General features: G+C 43.9%; 1 protein-coding gene across 2 annotated transcripts; it reads left to right on the top strand.

The window, feature by feature from the left end:
* Positions 1–786: 786 nt before the first annotated feature.
* Positions 787–20,336, top strand: RPN2 (ribophorin II). 2 transcript variants are annotated; one of them, XM_084538357.1, is made up of 17 exons: positions 787–1,005; positions 1,834–1,929; positions 3,262–3,437; positions 4,292–4,367; positions 4,689–4,823; positions 6,848–7,024; positions 7,420–7,538; positions 7,953–8,058; positions 10,457–10,548; positions 11,405–11,519; positions 12,011–12,205; positions 12,723–12,809; positions 13,366–13,461; positions 14,361–14,436; positions 15,328–15,457; positions 17,825–17,910; positions 19,934–20,336. In XM_084538357.1, exons 1-16 carry the CDS (start codon positions 802–804, stop codon positions 17,874–17,876), a joined length of 1,932 nt encoding a protein of 643 aa, XP_084394483.1. In that variant the 5' UTR covers positions 787–801; the 3' UTR covers positions 17,877–17,910; positions 19,934–20,336. The 2 variants fall into 2 exon arrangements, with proteins under 2 accessions (XP_084394483.1, XP_084394484.1); XM_084538358.1 differs by lacking the exon at positions 17,825–17,910.
* The last annotated feature ends 827 nt before the right edge of the window (positions 20,337–21,163 follow it).

Below are 21,163 nucleotides of genomic sequence, written 5' to 3'. Positions count from 1 at the left end.
TGGGGTGCTTGGGAAGGACCCACCCCACCCCCAGGGGACCCCACCCCCAGGGGACCCCATCCCCGGAGATCTCCCTGCGCTGCCCCTGGGCTCCCGGGGGGCTCCCAGCACGAGCCCCCAGTGCCCTCTGCAGGAGGCGGCCCAGCCCCGGCCCCAAATCCCGGGCCCAGCAGGAGGGCAGCCCGGCCCCGTCCTCAGCACCCCTCCGGGCAGCCCGCCTGGGGGATTTGCTCCTCGCCTCTAACCCAAATCTCCCTTTTTTTAGCTTAAAATAACCCCCGCCCCCCCCGCATCCTGTCATTGTGTGGTTGAGAAAAGGGGCACTTTGTCTATTTTTTTTTTTTTTACAAGCCCCCCTTATAAAGGCAGGGTCTCGGGTGGCGCGACATGTCGCGACAAGGGCACGACACAGCATGTCGCGACACGTCACACGCTGCCCACGGGGCTTTTTCGCCGCGTCCCCTTTAAGGCGCCGTGGCGGTGCAGGGGCCGCGGGCGGCTCGGCCAATCAGCGGGGCCCACATCCCCGCCGGCCGCCGGGCGGCACGTACCACTGCGCTCCGCAGGGGGGGGCACCTCTGCCTATACTATTCCCCCCTCACCCCCTCTCTGCCTCCCACCCTCCACCCACCCCAGGCGGCTCCGCTCCTTTTTCCACCCCCACAGCGTCCCCGTTCGTTGTCTCTGAGGCAGGCAGAGCTCCGCGGCAGCAATCCCCAACCTCCCTCCCCCCCCTTGATCAGCATGGGTGGTACGCTCCATGCCGGAAGCGGCGCGGCGGCGCCGGAGGAGGGCCACAAGATGGCGGCGCCGTGCGGGGCGCGGGCCCTGCTGCTGCTGCTGCTGCTCGGCGCCGTCCGCGGCCTGGCCCCCAGCCACCGCCTCACGGCCCGAGACCTGGCCCGGCTGCGCGCCGCGCTGGAGCGGCCCTTCAGCGACGTGCGGGCTGCCTACCACGCCGTGGTGGGCCTGAGCAGCCTGGGGCTGCGGCTGGAGGACGAGAAGGTGAGCGGGGGGCGGGGGGGGAGGCACGAAGCCCCCGTGGGGCAAGGAGGGGGCGCCTCGGGGCTGTGGGGCCGCGGGGAGGCTGCTGCCGGGCAGCGTTGCCCTGCCCTGCTAGCCTGAGCTGAGGCTGGTTAAAAGGTAGAAGTAATAAAAAATAATAGCTAGGCATAACATTTGAACGTATATCCTTGGTTTAAAGTATTAAAAGTTTGGTTTAAAGCATTAAAATCCTGTCCTAGTTGAAAGGCCTGTTCTTCCCATGCTCAAAGACCAGCGGTTTATGTACCAGCAGTTAAATTCTTGGTTATTTTCTGGTCAGAAGGGGATGTGGGCGATGCACGTATCATGTAGTCCGTCAGGAGTACACTGGCTGCTTGTCAGTCAGTAATCTCATCGCTCGCCTTCATAGTTTAGCTGCTTACCTGGTTTATCTTATGCTTTGACGTTCTGCATCCATAAATGTGTTTATGTTTGTGACGTACTGCTGGGAAGCAAGATTCTTGTCTCTGGAAGATTTTGTCTACGAAATATACACATGGGTCTTGGATGTTGATGAATGTTATACTCAAATTTGAGCTGGTTGCAGTAGAGTCAGCGTGAGAATCACTGATTGCTTTGAACAGGAACCATCTTTGTTACTGTGCACCATTTAGTAGTGTAGGGTCTGGGGCTGTAGGTTCTGCTACATCACAAATGTTACTTGGATTTCTTTTGCCTTTTTTCACGTACACTGTTGTGCGTTTTTATACTGAAGTTGTCTTATAGTATCATTTAATTCGAGTCAATCATTAAAGTCAAGGCTGTAATTTAACTTCTCTTTTCTTGCAGGCTGCGTGTAATTTCATCAAATCTCACGTAGACTCCAGCAGCGTCGACTCCCTGTTCTATGCTGCACAATCCATCCGCGTCCTGTCTGGTTGCGAGGTGAGTTTGGGGTCCTAACCTCTGAAGACAGATGCTGCGAAGTCGACATCTACCTTGATACGTGTATAAGCATAACTTCTATTTTATTTTCTCTTAGTACGTGGTATTCTGTTGTGTCTTAGGTAAATAGCTCACAAAGCGTCTGGGAGTGCTCCCAGACAAGGCAAAGGGAACAGGTATAAAGCAAGCATTTTCTTCACCACAACTCTGAGTACCTGATCCAATACTGGCTCCTCAGCCACATTCTGATTTTTTTTTTTTTTTTTTTTTTTTGAAGAGTAGAAACTTCCAGTTCTCTTCTTTGTTTACTTTCTGGTTTGAACAGCATCTCATCAGTAAATGACAGGTCTAGGCACAGTTGTAAAAAGCCTTTTTTGTTACATCTAATAATGTCTAAAAATTGTTTAAAACCATGCTACTGTGCTGCATCTTAGACACGCGATATCCTCTCTCTGTCCTGACCGATGTGGGGATCTAGCAGAGAAGTTTTCTTGTACGCACCTGATACCAAATGATTGGCACAGAATGAGTAAATACCTTCTTAAAATGTTCCTCTGTTATATTTCGCACACGGTATCCAGCAGCTGATCGTTTCCTACCCCAGCTGTTTCCCCTTTACCCACCAAGTTCAGGTATCTTCTGTCCTTCTCTGTGATGGTGCTGGCTCTTTCAGCCTATGCACAACAAATAACTTCTCTGAACAGTCACGCATTTTCCTTCAAACAAGTAGATCTTAGCAGAGCTGATTGTCAGAAGATCCATGGCTGTGAAGGCTGTCTGCTTCCACTCCCTTCCTTCCCCAGGTACCCCTCACATTCAGTCAAGGTGTGAATGCAGAGCATTGTGTGGGGCAGAGCCAGCCTGTAGGTATGGGAGATGACAGAGGTTTGGATGTTTCGGTGCTTTCTTGATTGGAGTATCAGTGGCTAAGAAAAAAAGGAGCCAGTGTGTTTTAATAAATCCACAAAGCAGCATCAATCATGCATTCTCTGGACAGGCAGCACACCGTGTGGTTGAAAGCCCGGCAGTGAACGCTGCAACAATGCACGTGCAGTCCATGCTTGCTAAGTTGTGGGTATCAGATGAAAAGCAGGTAGTATTGCTAGCAGGCTTCCAGGATAAATCTGAATTGTGGATTATCCTGACTAATTGAGAGTTGACAGCAAATCTTAGGGACTTAATTGAACTGAAAGGTAATGAATGATAAATGCTTTTTCCCAGCTATAGCTTACGGTTCACCAGTCACGCGTGCTCCTCCAGAAACAAGTCAGCAGTGACTAGGAAGCTGTGTTCTTCGGTGTGAATCGGTGTTTTCTTTGTGCTCTTCCTCAGGTTACCATCTCAAATGAGACCAGGGAGCTGCTGCTTGCAGCTGTCAGTGAGGACTCCTCGATCACCCAGATCTTCCATGCTGTCGGGGCCCTGAGTGGCTTTGGCCTTCCTTTAGCTTCTCAGGAAGCACTTAGTGCCCTTACTGCTCGTCTTAGCAAAGAAGAAAGCGTGCTGGCGTAAGTCTTTCAGACAGAAATGTTTCACCGTTGCGCACTTATCTGCTAGCATTTGGGTTGTAGAGTAAAGGCTCTTTTAACACTTGAGGTTTTGCAATGTAGTTCTGGTAGATTGTGCTGTGTTCTCATTTGGAATATTTGTTTAGTTCATTATCATCTCTCTGGGAGAATGTGGAAAATGTTTCTGAGCTGTTCTCTGTGATTTTAGCAAATGAGCTTATGTGCTCAGTTTAGTTCAAGAATAATGGTCAATAAAGAGGATGCGTGCCAAAGAAGCCTCTTCTTTTAAAAAGATTCACAACAAATCTTTGACTTAAAATCCAGCCATGGTTCTGCGTCATTCCAGCTTGTGGTATGCTGCATGCTCGTCCTCAGACCTTTTGTTTATGGGCTGGGATGTGCGTGCTATGAGGTGGAAAAAATGTGCCAGTAAGCAGAAGGAATCCTGGCACTAATCACCAAAGAATTGGTTAAGTAATTTTTACTGTGAAAGGAAAGAATAGAGCTTTTCTTTAAAGCTAAGAAAGAAAGGGAAACTTTTGAACGCTTGTTTTCTAGGCAAAAAAAATCCAGATTCCTAGAAGCTTCAGTAGCACGTTTGGGGATCTGGGCAATGCAGAGATAAGTTTGGTTTCTTCTCCGCATTCAAATCTGAGTTTATTGCAAAGCTGGTACAGCTAAAGTAGTCTTCTCTAATGAATTCTAAGTTTCCACCTTCAGATTCATTGCCTAGAGTTAACTAAATGCAGTAGTGGCTGCCTTACGCCTCATTTGGAATAGAAACTGTAATTGCTTTGAAGGATGTTTGGCTTTTAAGGAACAAAATTCATACACTTGTTTTTTTGTTGTTTCAGAACCATCCAGGCGTTAGAAACAGCATCTTACTTGTCCCAGCAGGCAGATCTAAGTGCCATTGTTGAAGAGATAGAGGTAGGAACATGCTATGGTCTCTAATTATTCAGGATTATTTGTTAGATGTCTGTGATACTAAAAGATGTGTTAATAGGAAACACAATGAAAAAACAATCTGGCAAATTCCTTGTCTGCATCAGGTGGGTTGGCTTGGCTCTTTCCTTCAAGCAGATATTTCTCGTGGAGTTCAACTGTTGTTTTTTTTTCTTATTTCTAAATGATGTAGAAAATAATCCAGTGAATCCTGTACCAATTCTCCTGACTAGAGGTCAAATTGTAGAGTTACCTTCCATGGATCTACTAAAATGCAACCTAAATAGAATTTATTCTTTCTGTCAGGATCTTGTTGCTCGCCTGGATGACTTGGGAGGAGTATATCTGCAATTTGAAGAAGGAATTGAGACTACTGCACTGTTTGTTGCTGCTGCCTATAAGCTGTCTGACCATGTGGGTACAGAGCCAGCAATGAAGGAGGTCTGTATCTGCCTTGTCCTGTCTTGCACGGTGTGATTTACAGAAAGGATCTACCTGGTCATCATGGTGCACTGCAAGAGGCCAGTTTAATGAGGTGGAATTTCTGCTGGAAAAATGAATACACTCAGTGAAAAAGGAGATCTCAGAGTGAATGTTAAATAACAGAACGTAGGAGGAAATTCCACCTTTGAGATCACATGCTGAATTTGTGTTTTTTTTTTTTTTTATGTACAGAAGGAAATTGCAAGCGAGGCCTAGGATTTCTTTGTTTATTGAGACAAACTGCTGGAAAAAAAAAACTCTTGTTTCAGAGTTTGTTCTGGTATTTGGCACTTGCCTAGCACTTTACAGCATTTCAAAGTGTTTTGCAAGTGTTATTTACCTGTGAGGAAACACAGACACCCTAGTCAAGAGTATCCAAAAGGGAGACGTTAGTACTGTACTCCTACAGGAATTCAGGCGCATAAACTTGTCACTACTATAATGAAAGATCGTTTGAAAATTTCTTTAGAGCTTAATTAAGCTAGAAATCACTATTGCAAGCTCTCCATTTAGTATTTTTTCCATAACAGGTTAGCCACAGTAGATGCACTTTTGATTGAGAATGGCATCTCCCTAGAGAACAAGGCAAAGTGACAGGGTTGAAACAGAAGCAGGTGTAAGACATCTGAGTTAATTCCTGGCTCTCTTCCATGCTGCTGCCAACAAACTAACTGCGAAGTAATTTTGATGTCATTTCTGAGGTGGTGATTCTCCTACACACAATTCTAACTGTCAGCATCCAAGTGATGTAAGGAAAAAAGAAAAGGCCCAATTAAGGAAAATTGTTTAGTGTTGATTCAGAATTGTGCTGTCAGAAGTGCTATTGTCAGGGCTTTAATGCTCTTATCTCCTGTGAATGGCAAAGGTGCCTCCTGAAAACAACACAATTCACTTTAAAAATTAACAAATGAAGTATATGGAAAAATAGCTTTTTAATTTTTACAAATTAAATATGTGTGTAAGTTGCTGGTTAAGGTCTAGAGCTATGCCATGCACTTCAGATGGAGGAAAACAGTTTGTAGCATGCAGGAGTTCTGTAGCGTCTGTCTGGATGCTTTCTATAATCACATGGTGCACTAACGAGCACTAATGTACAAGCATGAGGTGGAACATCTGAGATGCTGTGGGTTTCATTTAGGGTACGTCATCTGCAAGTTACTAAATAGCGTGCCTAGTGCTTTATTTGGGGTTGTCTTTGATTATTCTCGTTTCTGGTTAGAATTTAGCCCACAGTCCTTTTTTGGATCAAAGTACAGGTAGTGAAATCTGCTGTTTTCCTGACTAGCAGGGAGTACTGGAAGAATCTGTATCAGATGGTGCAGTCTGCTCAGTGTGGTGCTGGCAAGGTCAGGTAGGAAAGCCAGCTGGGGAACTGTCCCATTCCTACTTCCAAGAGAAGAAATTAGTTTAGGCATATCCCAGAGCTGGCTCGGTGTTCCTAGTGGCACTGCTTTACAGTTAAGCCTCCTAGCCTGAAGATGCTGCTATGCCCAAGGGGCTGAGCCTTTGAGGGCCTAGACTGGCTGCTTCCAGAGTCGTGAGGATGCTTGGCATCGCCTCTCTGTGGCCTTCCCACTTTGTTTGGTAGCCAGGACGTGTAGCCCAGGCCTTCTTCACAGTAAGAAGGCAGTTTACATCCTGCTCCTGGAGCCAAGCTGTCTGTTTGCAGCTGCACGCAGTGTGGACTGCTGAGCTGAAGGCACCTTCCCTTCTTAAACACATAGTTTGATAGGTAGATCCAAATCCTATTTTTGCACGATTTTAGCACAATTACAGTAATTGTGGTTGGAACCTCCCAGCCAAGAATAAAATGCTAACGTGAAAGGTAGCTAATTTTGGGTTATCTCATAACTTGAGTTATTTTTAAAGCAAATGGGGGAAATTAAACTGTCTGAATGATGTTTTTATTAATAGCATCGTACTGTTATGCAGTGTTGTGGTAAGCTGCTGGTGCTAATGTGTAGTTTGCCTTTCTTTTTCAGGACCAAATTATCCAGCTGATGAATGCCATTTTTAGCAAGAAAAATTTCGAGACACTCTCAGAGGCTTTCAGTATTGCTTGTGCCACGGGTGCTTTATCCCGCAACCGCTACCACTTGCCTGTCATTATTGTCCCTGAGGGGTCTGCAGCTGTGTCTCACCATCAGCCTGTGCTCAAGGTAAGTCCGTACCCTAAAATCTTAATTCATCTCTTGGCCTACTCTAGTCTTGTAGGTCTGGGTGAACTGGATGCATAAGATGATGCCTTTCATTTTACGGTCCATGACATGCTCCGTTTCGCTAGGTCTGGGGTTTTAGTGCTTTTATAGTAAATAATTGTTAGAAACCTCTGCTTACCCAGGACTTAGTCTGCCTTGACAAGGCACCTTGTAGTAGTCAGCTCTTTTACAAACTTTACCTTTCCCCGTTATGTTAAGAAGAACTAGGTCAATCAAGGATTCTGGGCAGGAGAGAACTCCAGGTACATAATACAGAAGGGGTAGAAAGTTGTCTGTGCTTCTGCATTCCTTCTGAGACAATGGGTTTCCCAGAAATTCCTCTTTTGCTTTTGTAGCTTCAAGTGACCAATGTTATGTCCCAGCCACTTACTCAAGCTTCTGTAAAGCTGGACTATGCCAAGTCTGCATCTACCAAAGCCACCGTCCTTCAACAGACACCATTTGTTCTGTCAGGGTAAGAATTCTATCTTATTTTAGGCTTTGTAAAGCAAACAGCTGTTATTTAAACAGTGTTGGACTTGCTTCCTATGCTCTTCCACCAGAAAAATGCCTGTGTGATGGCAGACTCAATGCTGTAGTTGCATTTTGTTGGCAACAGGTGACAGCATGTTCTGTACTGATGTTGAATTTGTTGCATAGCTCTTTTTCTTTTGGGAGTGGGGAGTTGCAACATTCTTCTGACTTCGAGGGAGCTTGAAGATATTTTTCACCCTGTACTTAGTAGTAGTGTTAGTTTTGTGTCACATTTCTGCTTACCTTCTTAATCTAGCATATTTGGAGACATCTTGGTAGCAAGATATTACCTGCTTGTAGGTTGCTTTGTTAGTGTCCTGGAGGATGCTTAATACATTGCCTTTTTTTATTACAGAGATGTCTTTGAGCTGAACTTCATGAACGTCAAACCTGCGAGTGGATATTATGATTTCTCTATCAGTGTCGATGGAGATAACAGATTTATTGCTAACAAAGTTGAGGTGGGTGTGTTTGTCACTTCAGTTCTGTGGGATTTGGTGAAACGGCTTTTTATTTATATATGCTAAGCACGTTGTACAGCATCTTTATCACGTTTTTCTATAAAGTATTGGATTTTGACTTGAGATTGTGACCAGTAACCAGATTAGTATATGATCAAAAAAGATTTGTATAAGTTTCAAAACTGACTTATTGCTTAGATGTTTACTAATTTAACAGCAAATGAATAAAGGCTAACGGTGGAAATGTTCATGTAGCAGCCAATATTTTGAATTAGCTGTGCAAAAATGATTACTAAGAATGTTCTTCAGAGCATTCAGAACTTGAGCCTGTAAATCTCAAAGCTTGGCTAGTGGATGACTGATTGTCTGGTGATTGCCTGATGCATGGAGGTTAAGCATTTGAGAGCTTTAGAAAAGAGCTGTGGGTGTCTTTCTGGCTTCTAACTGGCTATGTGGTGATGTTTTTGTAGCAGAGAAAGAGTGACCAAAGCAAGTAGAAATTAATTCTTCATTTCTTGTGTTCATAAACCCTTTTTGGTGGCAAAAGCTGTTACAGCACACCTCTTTGAAGAAGAGTTTTTTGTATAAAACACTCGGAGCTCTACTTTCCCGAGTTTGTTACTGTGAGAAGCGTGCGACCCGGCTGACTACCAGCATAGTCACTGCAGTGTCAACAGCTGAGAATGCTCTTCTCCAGTGATGTCTGTTCCCGGGTTAATTTTTGCCCTCAGTTGCCTATTTAAGGAAAAGCTTAGCTTTTTAAAGTCTTGCAGTGTAGTCAGCTCAGAGCAGAGGAAGACACGTATTTACAACTGCTGACCTTTCCTGTCTGTATCAAATTGATGTTGTCATTGCAGTAGTAATGGCACTTAGGAGTGTCAAAAGGGCAGTGATTGGTCCTGCTTCAGCTCGCTGCTGGCACACAGAGGTACCAGGGGGAATGCATTAACGCTGCGGTGGCTTTGTGTGAGCCGTTTCTAATAAGACACATTGTTATGGGGGAGGACTGCTGGGGGAACTGCTTTTTTTTTTTTTCCTTACTGTTATTAGCATTAATTGTCCTTAATGCACCATCGTTTTTGACAGTAATGAGCTAAACCAGTGGGTTATTATTCCAGGCAGAGCCTGCATTTCCTGGCATTAAAATATTTGAGGGATGTTTGTGTACCGTGCAGTTGGAGGGGCTGTGTGCAGCAGCTCTGAGTTGCCTTCACATAACTCTTTTTTAATGATTATTTCATTAGTCCATCTTTCTTTGCTCCCATCTTGGAACAGAGAAAGATTTTGCTAAAGTTAGCCTAAAGAGTCTGCTAATGGATCCAGTTTCAGTAGTAACATCTATATCAACTCATGCTTTTTTTGTAAAGGAGCTCTCAAGGTTATTGTGTTTGAAGTCTGACCTGAATACTTTGTTTTCACATATTCTTCCTGCAGGTTTTGTGGGAATTATTTTTCAGGTTGAGGGGGTGGGGCTGTTTCACATCAGCAAACCTGCAGTAACAAATCGGAGTGTGTGTTGAAAAATGTCTTGGCAATGAAACGAATTCTCCAGGGGAGCGTTTGTAAGCTGTGAGAACAAATGTGCTAATTAAATCCTATGGACTGCAGTAACCGCTTGTGTTTGGGAGAAGGGCTGAAGTCAGTCAGACCCGCTGAGGTTCACTGTCTGGGTTGGATGGTCTGAGGTTTGGGACAGGGGAGAGGGCAGGAAGTCGTTCCTCTGCTCGGCGTTTGTAGGGCACTTAGCACAAAGGAGCAGTGATAAATGGCAAGGCCTTAATGTCTGCAGTGCCCTAAATGATAAATAGCAAGCCTTCCTTCAGAGGCACAGTTAAAAAAACAAAAAAGTGCAGACCTGCAGGAATGCTTTGGCTTTTGCCTGCTGGTAATAAAATCAGCAGAAACCTCCTAGGGTTCAGGAGCCAACGCAGGCATAACTGGCTGCTGTCTGGAGACATCTCTCATCTCAGATTGCTGTCCAGGGCACATAAGTACAGTGCATGTGCAGTTTGAAGTCGTGTTTTATATGATGTCATGTTTAATAGCAAGCTTCTACTAGTGTAAAAGGAAAACTAGCTGGATCTGGATATCTGGATTGTTTCATTAAAAACAGTTCTGCAAAGTGGAGCTAACTCCAGCGCAACTGAGGGATTGGTGTCTTTAGAGACAGCTGTTAGTGAAGGGGAAAGGGTTGGTTTGGGGCTAGTAACAGATGCAAGAGCTTTGCCAGAAGGTAAATTGGTGTAGACATGCTTGTTCAGGCTAGGTTCTGTCTTGGTGTAGAGGAAGATTCTCCGTGGGGAAGGGGACAGAAGAACGAAAGCTTCTGAAGTGAACATGACCATTGTTAGTAAATGTAGGAGTGGTCCCAGTAACTTTCTGTTGTGTTTTGTTGCAGCTGAAAGTCAAAGTTTCCACAGAAGTTGGGATTACTAATGTAGATCTTTCTACTGTGGATAAAGATCAGAGCATTGCACCAAAAACAACCAGGTAAAACGACTCACTCTGTGATCCTGTAAGGGGCAGTGCTTGTTCTAGACTAGAGGTCTTCAGAGCTTTACCTACTTGGATCTTGTATTGGAATGCCAACAAAATTGTACTAATGCTGTTTGTTACACCTGTGAGCTCTTTGGGAGAATAGATTTGTTTCTTATAAGTGGTTTTCCTTATTGCTGAAATAATTTCTAACAGAAAACAGGTGACCTTAGTCTTCTGTTCCTTTGTTGGTACCTCTCTGTAGCAAAAGTTGAGTTTAAAACATTTATTTTAATGTTTCTATTATTGTTGAACTTTGGTAGAGAGGATCTAATGCAGTATGTACACTGTATTTTGAGGTTATGGCTTTATCACAGCCTGGTGTGCCTGATTCTCAGTTGCTCTTTAACTGACATCAATTAAAATGAAATGCTTGTAATTTAACTTCACTTGCATTGCTTCTCTGAGGTCCATCCCTGCGTATTGATAAAGCCTTTCTGTGCTGAAGTCTGATTGTGTTACATCCGTTACGCTGCCATCACACACCTTTTTGTAGCAGAGCCTTGTGTAATGAAAGGTGGGGTGTAGTATTAGCAAAGCCTTGTTCTTCTTGTTCCTCCAAAACCTGCAATGAACTAATGTTTTATATAAAAACGTATGTAGCTTGCAAAAAAAAAAAAATGAAGAATTTTGTTCCTCCTTTTCCTTGAATTATGGGGGAACAGAAAGAATTAGGTCACCTGACTTCTTGTTAAAATAGACCACTTGAGTAAATAGCAGTGCTGTTAGTCAGGCTTGCTTGCCTCAGTTTCTTTGAATGCCAGGCCTTCATTTGGAAGATCACCTCAACTCTGTTTTTTTTGTTTCCTAGGGTAGCTTACCCAGCCAAAGCCAAGGGCTCGTTCACTGCTGACAGCCATCAGAATTTTGCTCTATCCTTCCAGCTGATAGATGTGAACAGTGGAGCTGAACTCACCCCCCACCAGGTTAGGACAAATTCTTGTCATCCTGTGTCACCAAAACGCTCCATCTTGAAGCATCCAAGGTGATGGTTGCTTCTGAAAAGGTTTGGTAGGTTTTGAGAAGCCTTATGTTTTTGACATGGACTGTGGAAAAAACACTAATCTTGGTAGGAGGGAAGTGGATTTGGCTTGTTCATGTCTAAAAAATAAAATGCATCCATCCGTGTTGTGTGTTGTTGCACATACCCTCTCCAGTAGCATTCAGTATGTTGCCTTGTACCCCACATGGGCATCTGGACAGAGTTGGTTCTGTGTTAATGTGCCTACTTGAAGAGACATTGTACAGGGCTGGCTGTGCAGGGATCTAGAGAGCTGGCCTCTCAGTTTATTTTCTAACTTCTGTTAAATGTTGTGCTTTTTGTTTGGGGGTAGATCTCTCATTTCAGTGGCATTTATAAACACATACATAAACATATTGTGAGATACTCCAGCAATTTCACAATCTTTCCTTTCAGACTTTTGTCCGACTTCACAACCAGAAGACTGGCCAGGAGGTAGTGTTTGTTGCAGAACCAGACAGCAAGAATGTATACAAGTTTGAGCTGGATACCTCTGAAAGAAAGACTGAGTTCGATTCTGCCTCTGGTACCTATACTCTGTACTTGATAATTGGCGATGCCACTCTGGAAAATCCAATCCTGTGGAATGTGGTATGTAGCTGGAAGTGTGGTGACATGGTTCTGAGATAATTGACAGTCTAGCAGGAGGGTGGTGTACCAGCTTGGAAGAAAAAAGCTCATTTTTTTTCTTCGTAGTGAAGCAGAAACCTTTCAGCCATTTATGGGTTCTAAGGTTTGCTGTTCATTTCTAAGTTTTCAAACTCCATGTAAACATCAAAGTGGGATTGAAATGTTTATTTCATCACAGGGTGAAATAGGAACTTAAGTGTTTTTGTTGGTTCAATTGTAAATTCACAGCAAACACTTCAAGGTTTAGCTTTTCTGTGCTTGCTGCGCTGGAAATAAGTCCAACCTTTAGTGATGAATAAAGGGCGTTACTGCTTCTGTGTAGGAGAAATTTCTTTTAAGATGTGGAGGGTTTATTTTAGATTCCTTTAAAAAAAACTTTCAATCTGATAGGCATGATAAGCAAATTGGTCACAGTAATGTAATAAAACTTTTCATACATTACAGTTAAAGTTCATGAAGTTGTGGTATTTCATTTCAGGCTGATGTTGTGATCAAATTCCCAGAGGAGGATGCACCATCCACGGTCCAGTCCAAGAACCTTTTTGTTCCCAAACCTGAAATCCAGGTACAACCAAAACCAAAAATCATGCTCTGTAGATGGGGGGGGCTCGTCTTATTTTTGCTTATCTAGTCTTTGCTCTCATCATAACTTTTTTTGATAAGTAATCTCTCATAGAAATAGTAACTGTGCAAGTAGTGTAATTAAAATAACACCAAATGTACTGCTTAATGGGAGGGAATTGATTGCAGTCCCCTGCAGTATGAATAAATAGGCAGTGTCCTACCTGTGAAAGAGCAACTGGTGTCAATGAGAAGACTCAAACAAGAAAATTTGACGAGGTAGGCACCACAGAATGCTCTCTGCTTTTGGACATTTCTCTTGCATCATTCTAGCCATCTCTGCTGATGGCAAACTAACCAGTGCTTCTATGAGTGCAAGTAAAAGTTAACTGAGCAAGGGACCAAATGTGCAGAGTGGAATAGGTGCTACTTTAAAGAGGCATGCTCTTCAGCCAGAGGAATGCCTAGGAACAGCAGCAGGGCTGAAGCTGGTCCTGTGTGGAGCTGAGAAGCTGTTCTGTTGGAATGCTTTCTTACGAGCTGGGTTTGTGTGTTTGCAGCACCTCTTCAGGGAACCTGAGAAGAGGCCTCCCACCGTGGTATCTAACACGTTCACGGCATTGATTCTCTCACCACTGCTCTTGCTGCTCATTCTGGTGAGTGAACTGGGCCACAGAATGACATTTCTTTCCATTTCTTTTTTTTTCCATTTCTTCTACAGGAGAAAAGCAGTGATTCTGCTTTGCACTCAATATAGCCATCACAAAATCTGTGTTACTTAATCCCATCAGACTGATTCCCATTTATGGACTTAATTGGCATTTGTGTGTCAGTAGTTGAAATGTCTAGCCCTAGTTCAACTGTAGCATCAGCTCAGTGTTCTAAACTTAATGTGAAAGAAAAATCTCATCTAGTCAAGTTAAATTACCTTATTTAGAAGATGAAACTGATCCCTTACTTGCTTTGCAGTAATTTCGCATTAGCTATTCTTGCTGGAGGTTCACTTTCAGAAAGCTGTGTCCATTGGTCTCTGGAATTTGCAATGTATTTGTGGATGAGAAACCACTTTGAGGAATTTCATTGCTCCTGGTTTCCATCCTTCATGCCTTTCTCTTCTGTATTCTGAAAACTGCGATTGTTTTTGCGAGTAAATATCATGTATCTGTAATTGGTCTTTTGCTGAGTCCAAAATTACATAACTGACTGTTACCTGTTTCATACTTTTAAATTAATTCAGCTGGAAACAAATAGCAATATTTTTCTGGAAAATGTAGATTTCAAGCGATATCCTCTCTTCACTTTAAAATAATTGAGGAACTGCCTTTGGGGACTCAGAAGCAGTAGGAGAAATTTCCACTAAAGGAACTTAACAGCGCTGTTTTTGACAAAATTACTCTTCTGTCCTCTGTACTAGAAGACAATGTGCTTCTGTAGAGAATACACTGTGTTCATTGAAGAACTTAAGTGTCTTTCAACTCTGTTTCCTTTAAGTTTAAAATAAAAGCTTGTGTTTACAAGACCTTTTTTATTCAGGTTTTGTTTCTTTTCCTTTTAGTGGATAAAGATTGGTGCCAACATCTCCAACTTCAGCTTTGCTCCCAGCACCATTGTTTTTCACATGGGACATGCTGGTAAGTGTCAGAGGCTTTCTGCTTTGACCTTCTCACCTGGGAGTTACAGATGAGAGCCCTGGTGGTAAATGGGCTTGCAGCCTATTAACGATAATGACATAATAGCATAACATTTGTTCTCTTGTTTTCATCTGCCTTCCTGCTCTTCATGATTGTTAATATGGTGATAAACCTGTTTTGGCCATCAGCTTATAACAGCAGTCATTACCTAGGCTCCTCTCACACACAATTTATCTGTACTTGATAGAACTTTGTATTTCCAGAGGTCACGCTTTTGTTATTGCATGTTTGTCCTCTTAAGCAGGGAGTTTCTGTGGGGACTGAAACATGCAGGGCTACCATCTACATCTTTTCCTTGAAGCTCTTCCTGTGGAAGTCTTGTTCTTCAGTTGGACTAGGCTTTGTCATCACTATTATCACACCTTTGATTGCATGGTTATTTACAGTCTTGGTAGACTCTCAGAAACACAGGAGATTGGAAGAACATTGGGTCTACTGTTTCCTGTATGACAGCATGTTGCTTATTCCAAACCAGTTTCCTTGGAGGCTTTATAAAGCTATAAGCTCTTAAAAGTGAGTAAAGGTTAATATCCTCTGTTGAAATCCAGAATATCCTCTTTTTAAAAGCCTTCAAGGTCTGTAATAGCTCCATAATTATGCCACAGGAGGATTGGTTGCATGCTGTCCGTCATTTTTCTACAATATGAGGACCCAGATGTCGTCTTCCCTTGGCAATAATGTATAGTCTTTAAATCTGTCATTTTGGAGATTCAGAAATGAGTTAGAAACCAAGTGCTTAGGCCTGGCAGTACAACATAACAATTGTTCTGGGAATAGCTAATGGTCTGTCTTTGAAGTATAGTTTGAACTGTGGGCTGTTTTTTTTCACAGCAATGTTGGGACTCATGTACGTCTACTGGACTCAGCTCAACATGTTCCAGACTCTGAAGTACTTGGCCATTTTGGGTGGTGTCACGTTCCTGGCAGGCAATAGGATGCTGGCTCATAAAGCAGTAAAACGGTAAGCCAGGCACGGATGCCTTGGTGGGAGCAGCTTTTGAAGATGTCAGGGAGGAGATCGCATCGATGCTATCGTATGTCAGTAACTGATACAGTGATGAATGTTGCTTTCAGTTCTTAAATCTTGGGAGGGGGGTCTGTTCTTTCCCCCTCTCATGCCTGTTTTCGGATTAAGTGCCTGAACTAGGGTGATGAGGCACTGTCACTGAGGTGCAGCTAACTGCTCCTTCAGAGAGAATAGCCCCTGTGACCACTTGCTGAAGTGGTCAGGCACGTAGAGAAAATGAGTGGAAGCACGTGCATCTTGGCATGGGGAGAGCCACTTTTGGCAAGATAAATACCCTGACAAAATTGCTTTACTATGTGGCGTATCAACATTTTATAATATTAGGTAATGAGAGCTGCTATAAACACAGAAGAAGCTGAACTTCTATGCAGCTGTGCTTGCGGGATAAGTTTTAAGAGGAAGAATGTTAAGGTGGGGGTTGCCTTACTGCTGTCTTCTACCCAAAGAAGGATTTCAATGAAAAAAGGAGCAGCTGCTTTTTGAAAGAGTGCAGTCACAAACAAAAGGCAATACACACAAGCAACAACAGGTAAAATTCTGATAAATGTTAGGGACACAAAATTCAATGAAGGTTGTCAGGCACTGTAAAGGAGGATTCAAAGAGGTTGTGAAACCTTTATTTCTCTGGAGGTGTTCAGAACTTGGCTGGATATCACCTTGAGTGCTCTGCTCTGACCTCAAAGTTAGCTCTGTTTTGAGCTGGCACTTGAGCCAGATCTCTGCAGGTGTGTTCCAACTCAAACTATTCTATGATTCTGTAATAAATACACTGAGGAATCTGTATCAGGCACTGTGAAACACAGGGCAGACCTGAGCAAGTTTTCTCTCCAGCTAGAAGGTGTGCAGCCAGTGTGGTTTTGTTCCTAGACTGTGCTGCTGAGGCAGGGCTGTCAAACCTGACTTCAGTGCTGGTTCTGAACCTGTGCTGGAACAGCTCAGCAGCACTGGATCGTGCCCTGCCCAGCTGGGTGGGTGCCTCAAGCATGGCACAGCAGTGTCTTGCCCCATATGGACATGGTTTTTGCATGGATACATACCTCACCTGTACTTTCTGTACTGGCATAGGACTGATTCTTCACGTTCATGCCCCGTGCCACAGGGTCTCACGTGTGTGCCATGGCTGAAGCAGCCCGCAGGCTGTTTGCTGACCCAAGCTTCCAATACCGTGCATCAGTCAGAAGTCAGACCTTCACCCCTCCTTCACTACTGCCACTTCTGCCATGGAGTCTCCACATGAGATTTAAATTTTAGCCCTTTTGTACTCTGCAAACGTGGAGTTTGGCTCTGAAGATGATCTCATGATCTGCTTTACCATCAGTCCTGTGCTTTTTTTTAATTCCCCTTTTTGAGCCTTTAGAAGTTTATCCTTGCATGCCTATTTGCATAAATATCCCTGGGTTCTCACGTTTTTGATCACACTATTAAAATGAGGATAAGCTGTAAAAAAATAAAACAGCAACAACAACAAAACCTCACAAACACAGAAGAGTAGAATTTTCAGGGGTTTCACAGGGATTTGTTGCATTTAAAGCATTTCTATTTGCATGGGTATACAGGGGGCACAATTATTGTAATCAACCCTTTCCATGCTGTTCTTTCAACTTCTTCAGACTTGCTCCCTTGGATGTCCAGCTGTCTCTGGTGTGGTACTTCACTTTGTTAGCATAACAGTTCCTACCAGGAGTTTGTTGCCAGAAGGGCTATGTTATGTCACTTTAATAGTGATTCATTTTTAATTTAAAGAGTAATAATAAATCATTATTAACAACATGTTTCCTAGTGTACAGATGTGGGGAGGAAAGAATACAACAAACCTTATATTTTAAGTGTCTTAGCTCAACCAGGGCTTCTGCTAGCACAGAAATGCAGGTGGTTGGTTCCTGCTTCAAAACACTGCAGGGGGTGTCTGTGTGCTTTCTCACTGTAAATGACACGAAGCTGCAACTACAATGGCAAATTTGAAAGTAAAACTTCTGCCTCAGGCTAAAGTTAAACCCTTTGTACATGACTTTAAAGTTCAAAAAGATGTATCTTTTTTGTTCACACGCAGCTAGTCCGTCTCAGATGTTGAAGTGCGCTGGTAATTAACTAGATTGCACTTTGAGGCAAAGCTGCTGTTGCGCTGTGGAGAGCGCTGGTAGAGGCTGGGGGGGAACTGTATTTAAACCATGTTTTTACAGAAGTTACCAGAAGGCCTGGTTTTGCTTTGTGCATTTCTATCGTTGGCTCTGGTTCTTGGAGCAGGGCTGCTTTCCTCTTTCCTATCTTCTCTGAACCTTTCTTCCTCTCTCCTTTTGGCAGGATCGCTGCAGAGCAGAGCAGTAGGTTGGCAAAGTATAGGACGCTGCGATAAAAGGGGGTTTTGCTAGTGACCAGCTCTTCTAGAAGTAAGGGTCTTTTTGGAATTTGCCTTTCTTGGGCTTGCTGCCTGCTTCATTTCTCTTCATCCCTCCCTTCTTGCACAAAAAGATACAAGCTGAAGCTGCTTCCTTCCAACATTGTTTACTTGGCTTTCAATCAGTCCTTGGGTGTCCTTGGCTACCGCTGGGTTTGCATACTAGCAGTGCGTGTCCTCTGAGACTAAATTGCCTTCTTGTGATTCCTTAATCATCTTGAGTCTGTGTGGTGATACGCGCACATGTTAATACACTGAGGTGTAGAAATCAACCTAGTCTAAGCAATATTGTTCCTGTAAATAATTAGCAGTGTTAGCTAGAGGAGAACATAATAAAGATGCCCCGTATCCCATCCTGCTGTTGGTATTCCCTTTCCCATGTGCAGTATTCTGTTTATTCAGCTGCTAGACACTCTTTACTGTTGGTGGAACTGAATTATGTCCTTGCTTGGATTGACAAGAGCTCTGTATGCAGCAGAAACCAGGTCAGCACCACCTCATTCAGCTGAGAACATGACCTTACCCAGGGTTCACCCTCGGTTTAGACTGAACCGGTCATGATGGCACAGTCAGCAGCAGCAGCAGCAGCAAGCTCCCCTTGATTGAATACAACCATCTGATAGGTCTCCATTATCACTTGCTGGTGTAAAGCCCATCATTTCCTTTGATTCTGAGCAGGAAAGGTCCCAGTTTGCGATGTCCACAGTGGTGTGGGAGGCAGGACTACCCGCTACGCTGTGTTACCCAATTCGCTGTGCGTGGCATCACTTCTTAGCAGCACGTTATTCTATAAAGTAGAAGGGAGAAAGAATCTGGGACGAGTCCTGCAATGGGACTGAAATTGCTGAAGAATGTGCAGCACTGCTATGTCTCATGAGCATCTGCTTTCTCTCGTGTTCATAGCCAGTGCTCCAGGCACACACGCAGTGTGCTCAGAGCTCAGTTCTGCGGTGCAAAAACAAACCAGCGTGGCTGGCTGCGTCTCAGAAACCACGTGTGCTGTGCTCTGAGCTTCTGTTTGCACATCTGAAACCATCCTCCGTGCCATCTGAAAAATCACCCATGGAGAGCTTGGCATTGTGTTGCATAGGAAAAACACCCTGGTACTGCCTCATCCCTCCCTGGGGTGCTGGAGGGGGAGGGATGTTAGCACAGCACAAGCTCTGACAAGGAACCGGAGAGGAACAGGAGGCGGCTGTTGCTTGTGCTGGTGGAGCGGTGCTGACTGTAGCCTGGCTGTTGGCTGGTGCTGTGCTGGTTGCTGGATGCTTCACTTTTGACCAAAACTTTGAGCCACTGGTTTTCAGCTTTAGTGGTCAGTTGCCAAATACCCAGGAAGTGTGTTCTCCACAGCTTGCGAGCTTTTTGATTCTCAGCCGGGTATTTTAACCCCTGAATTCCTGTAGGGTGTGGGAATAATCCTGGAAGATGTTAAGAATAACTTAATATCAATGCTCCATATGTTAGGTTTTCCTAATCCATAAGTGCAGTCACAAACATTTTTCCTTATTGCTGGGTTTGCTAATACCCCCGATGTCATTTAAGACTGTATTGGTACCAGTATCTGGGGACTGGCCCGTGAAGTGAACCCAGCTATGCTTGTATCTGGCATCTTGGGAGAGAAAAGGACCCCAGAAAGATGGACCTGCTGTGCCAGCTTTGTTGGAGGCCTCTCCTCTGTGTTTACATGGACCAACTGATTCCAAATGGATAAACTGGCCCTGTTTAAAGTAGAAGAATGATAGAGTAGCTGCAGGCTTTGCATTCAGCCCTGCTTTTTTTGTCCCGTTTTGTTTCATAAGGCTCATCCATCCCTTTGTGCCAGACCTTCGTGTTGTCTGAACGTTTCCATGCTACTTGAGTCCATTCCTCAGTTACATTGCAGTACTGGTTTTATTGCTCTCCTGTCAGATAAGCTTCCTTTGAGAGAGAATGAGGGTTCGGGGGACACTTTTACTCTTCGAGGAAGTACTTTGTTGCGTGGAAGAGTTAATTGTTTGGATTTTCCTTTCCAGGACACACTAGCACCAGAAGAATGGAAGAAATGGGGGAAAAACAAAGCAAATGCCTTCAGAACAGAAGTGAATAACTGAAAGAGCAGAAGAAGGAAGGCAGAAGATTTTTTTTTATATATAAATTAAGTCGAGAGGGTTCCAGTTATACTTTTTTTTAAAAAAAAAAAAAAAAGTTTTGATTTTCATTGTTGTGTTCATGCTACCTGAGTGGTTTTCATATGAATCTCAAAAATCCTTTCTTCCCTGGATCCATGCCCCACTCCACTCTCCCCTTTTCTTCTCCTGGGATATTTGAATTTCTTTTAGAAAAAGAAGAAAAAGGAAAACATAATTCTACCTTTCCCCAGGCGCCCTCTCCTCGTACTAAGTGATTTGTGAATAAAGAGGAAAGAATGGTCCTGAATCTTGTTTTGGCTGTTTCAGTCTCGGACTGGAAGTTGAGCTCACATGAAAATGAAAAGAGCTTTTTGGGCAATTTTTCTGTATTAGTCATTGCGGTGCAAAAGTTCCTCTTCTTTCATGTCCTTTCCCAGAGGTACGTGTTTATTTGGGGGCGTTTCCCACTTCTGCCATCATTTGTGATGCTGTCATCTGCATTTCTCTGCTAATTGCTGTTCTCTCAACTCAGGATGGCGCCAGGCTCTGTGGAGCTGCCACGGGTGCTCAGAGCTCAAAGAGGAGGGGTCCTTGGGCTCTGGCCCTTGTAGGCCTCATGCCTGGCAGGTTTGGGGTGCCCTTCTGGTGGGTTTGTTTTCATGGCAGCCTCTGGAAGTGACCTCCAAATATGAGTTCGGTGCCTTTTAATTCTATGTCATTGGCTCGTGTCTTCAGGCTAATGGCACATGCACTGCTTCTCGCTCACCATCCTCCTTATAACCCTGAACCTTGTAGTTGTATTTAATAACTTCATATAATCAACAAGTTAATGAGCTGGGGAGGGGGAAAGATGAATGCTTGGAGGAACAACAGATTTCTGGGGAGTTCTCCTGATGAACAACTTGCATGTGGTAAACTTAACGGTTGCTCCTGGCTCCCTCCCCTGTGTCTGTGTGTTGGCTCCTGTTTGTCCCGTGTCAGATGGGTTTCTTTAAAGACCTCTTGGCAAAGGAACTTTACAAACTGTCTTTTGGAAATGCAAGGAAATTATATCAACCAGCAAGCATGTGGATAAAGGGTGTGGAGCTAATTCCTCCGAAGAACCTCACATGTGTGAGGCATGACTCTGCTTTA

Source organism: Aythya ferina, assembly GCF_964211825.1.
Source record: "Aythya ferina genome assembly, chromosome: 16".
In the NCBI taxonomy this organism is placed as follows: Eukaryota; Metazoa; Chordata; class Aves; order Anseriformes; family Anatidae; genus Aythya; species Aythya ferina.
The sequence above is the reverse complement of the archived record's forward strand: the minus strand, read 5'-3'. Positions and strand labels throughout refer to the sequence as shown.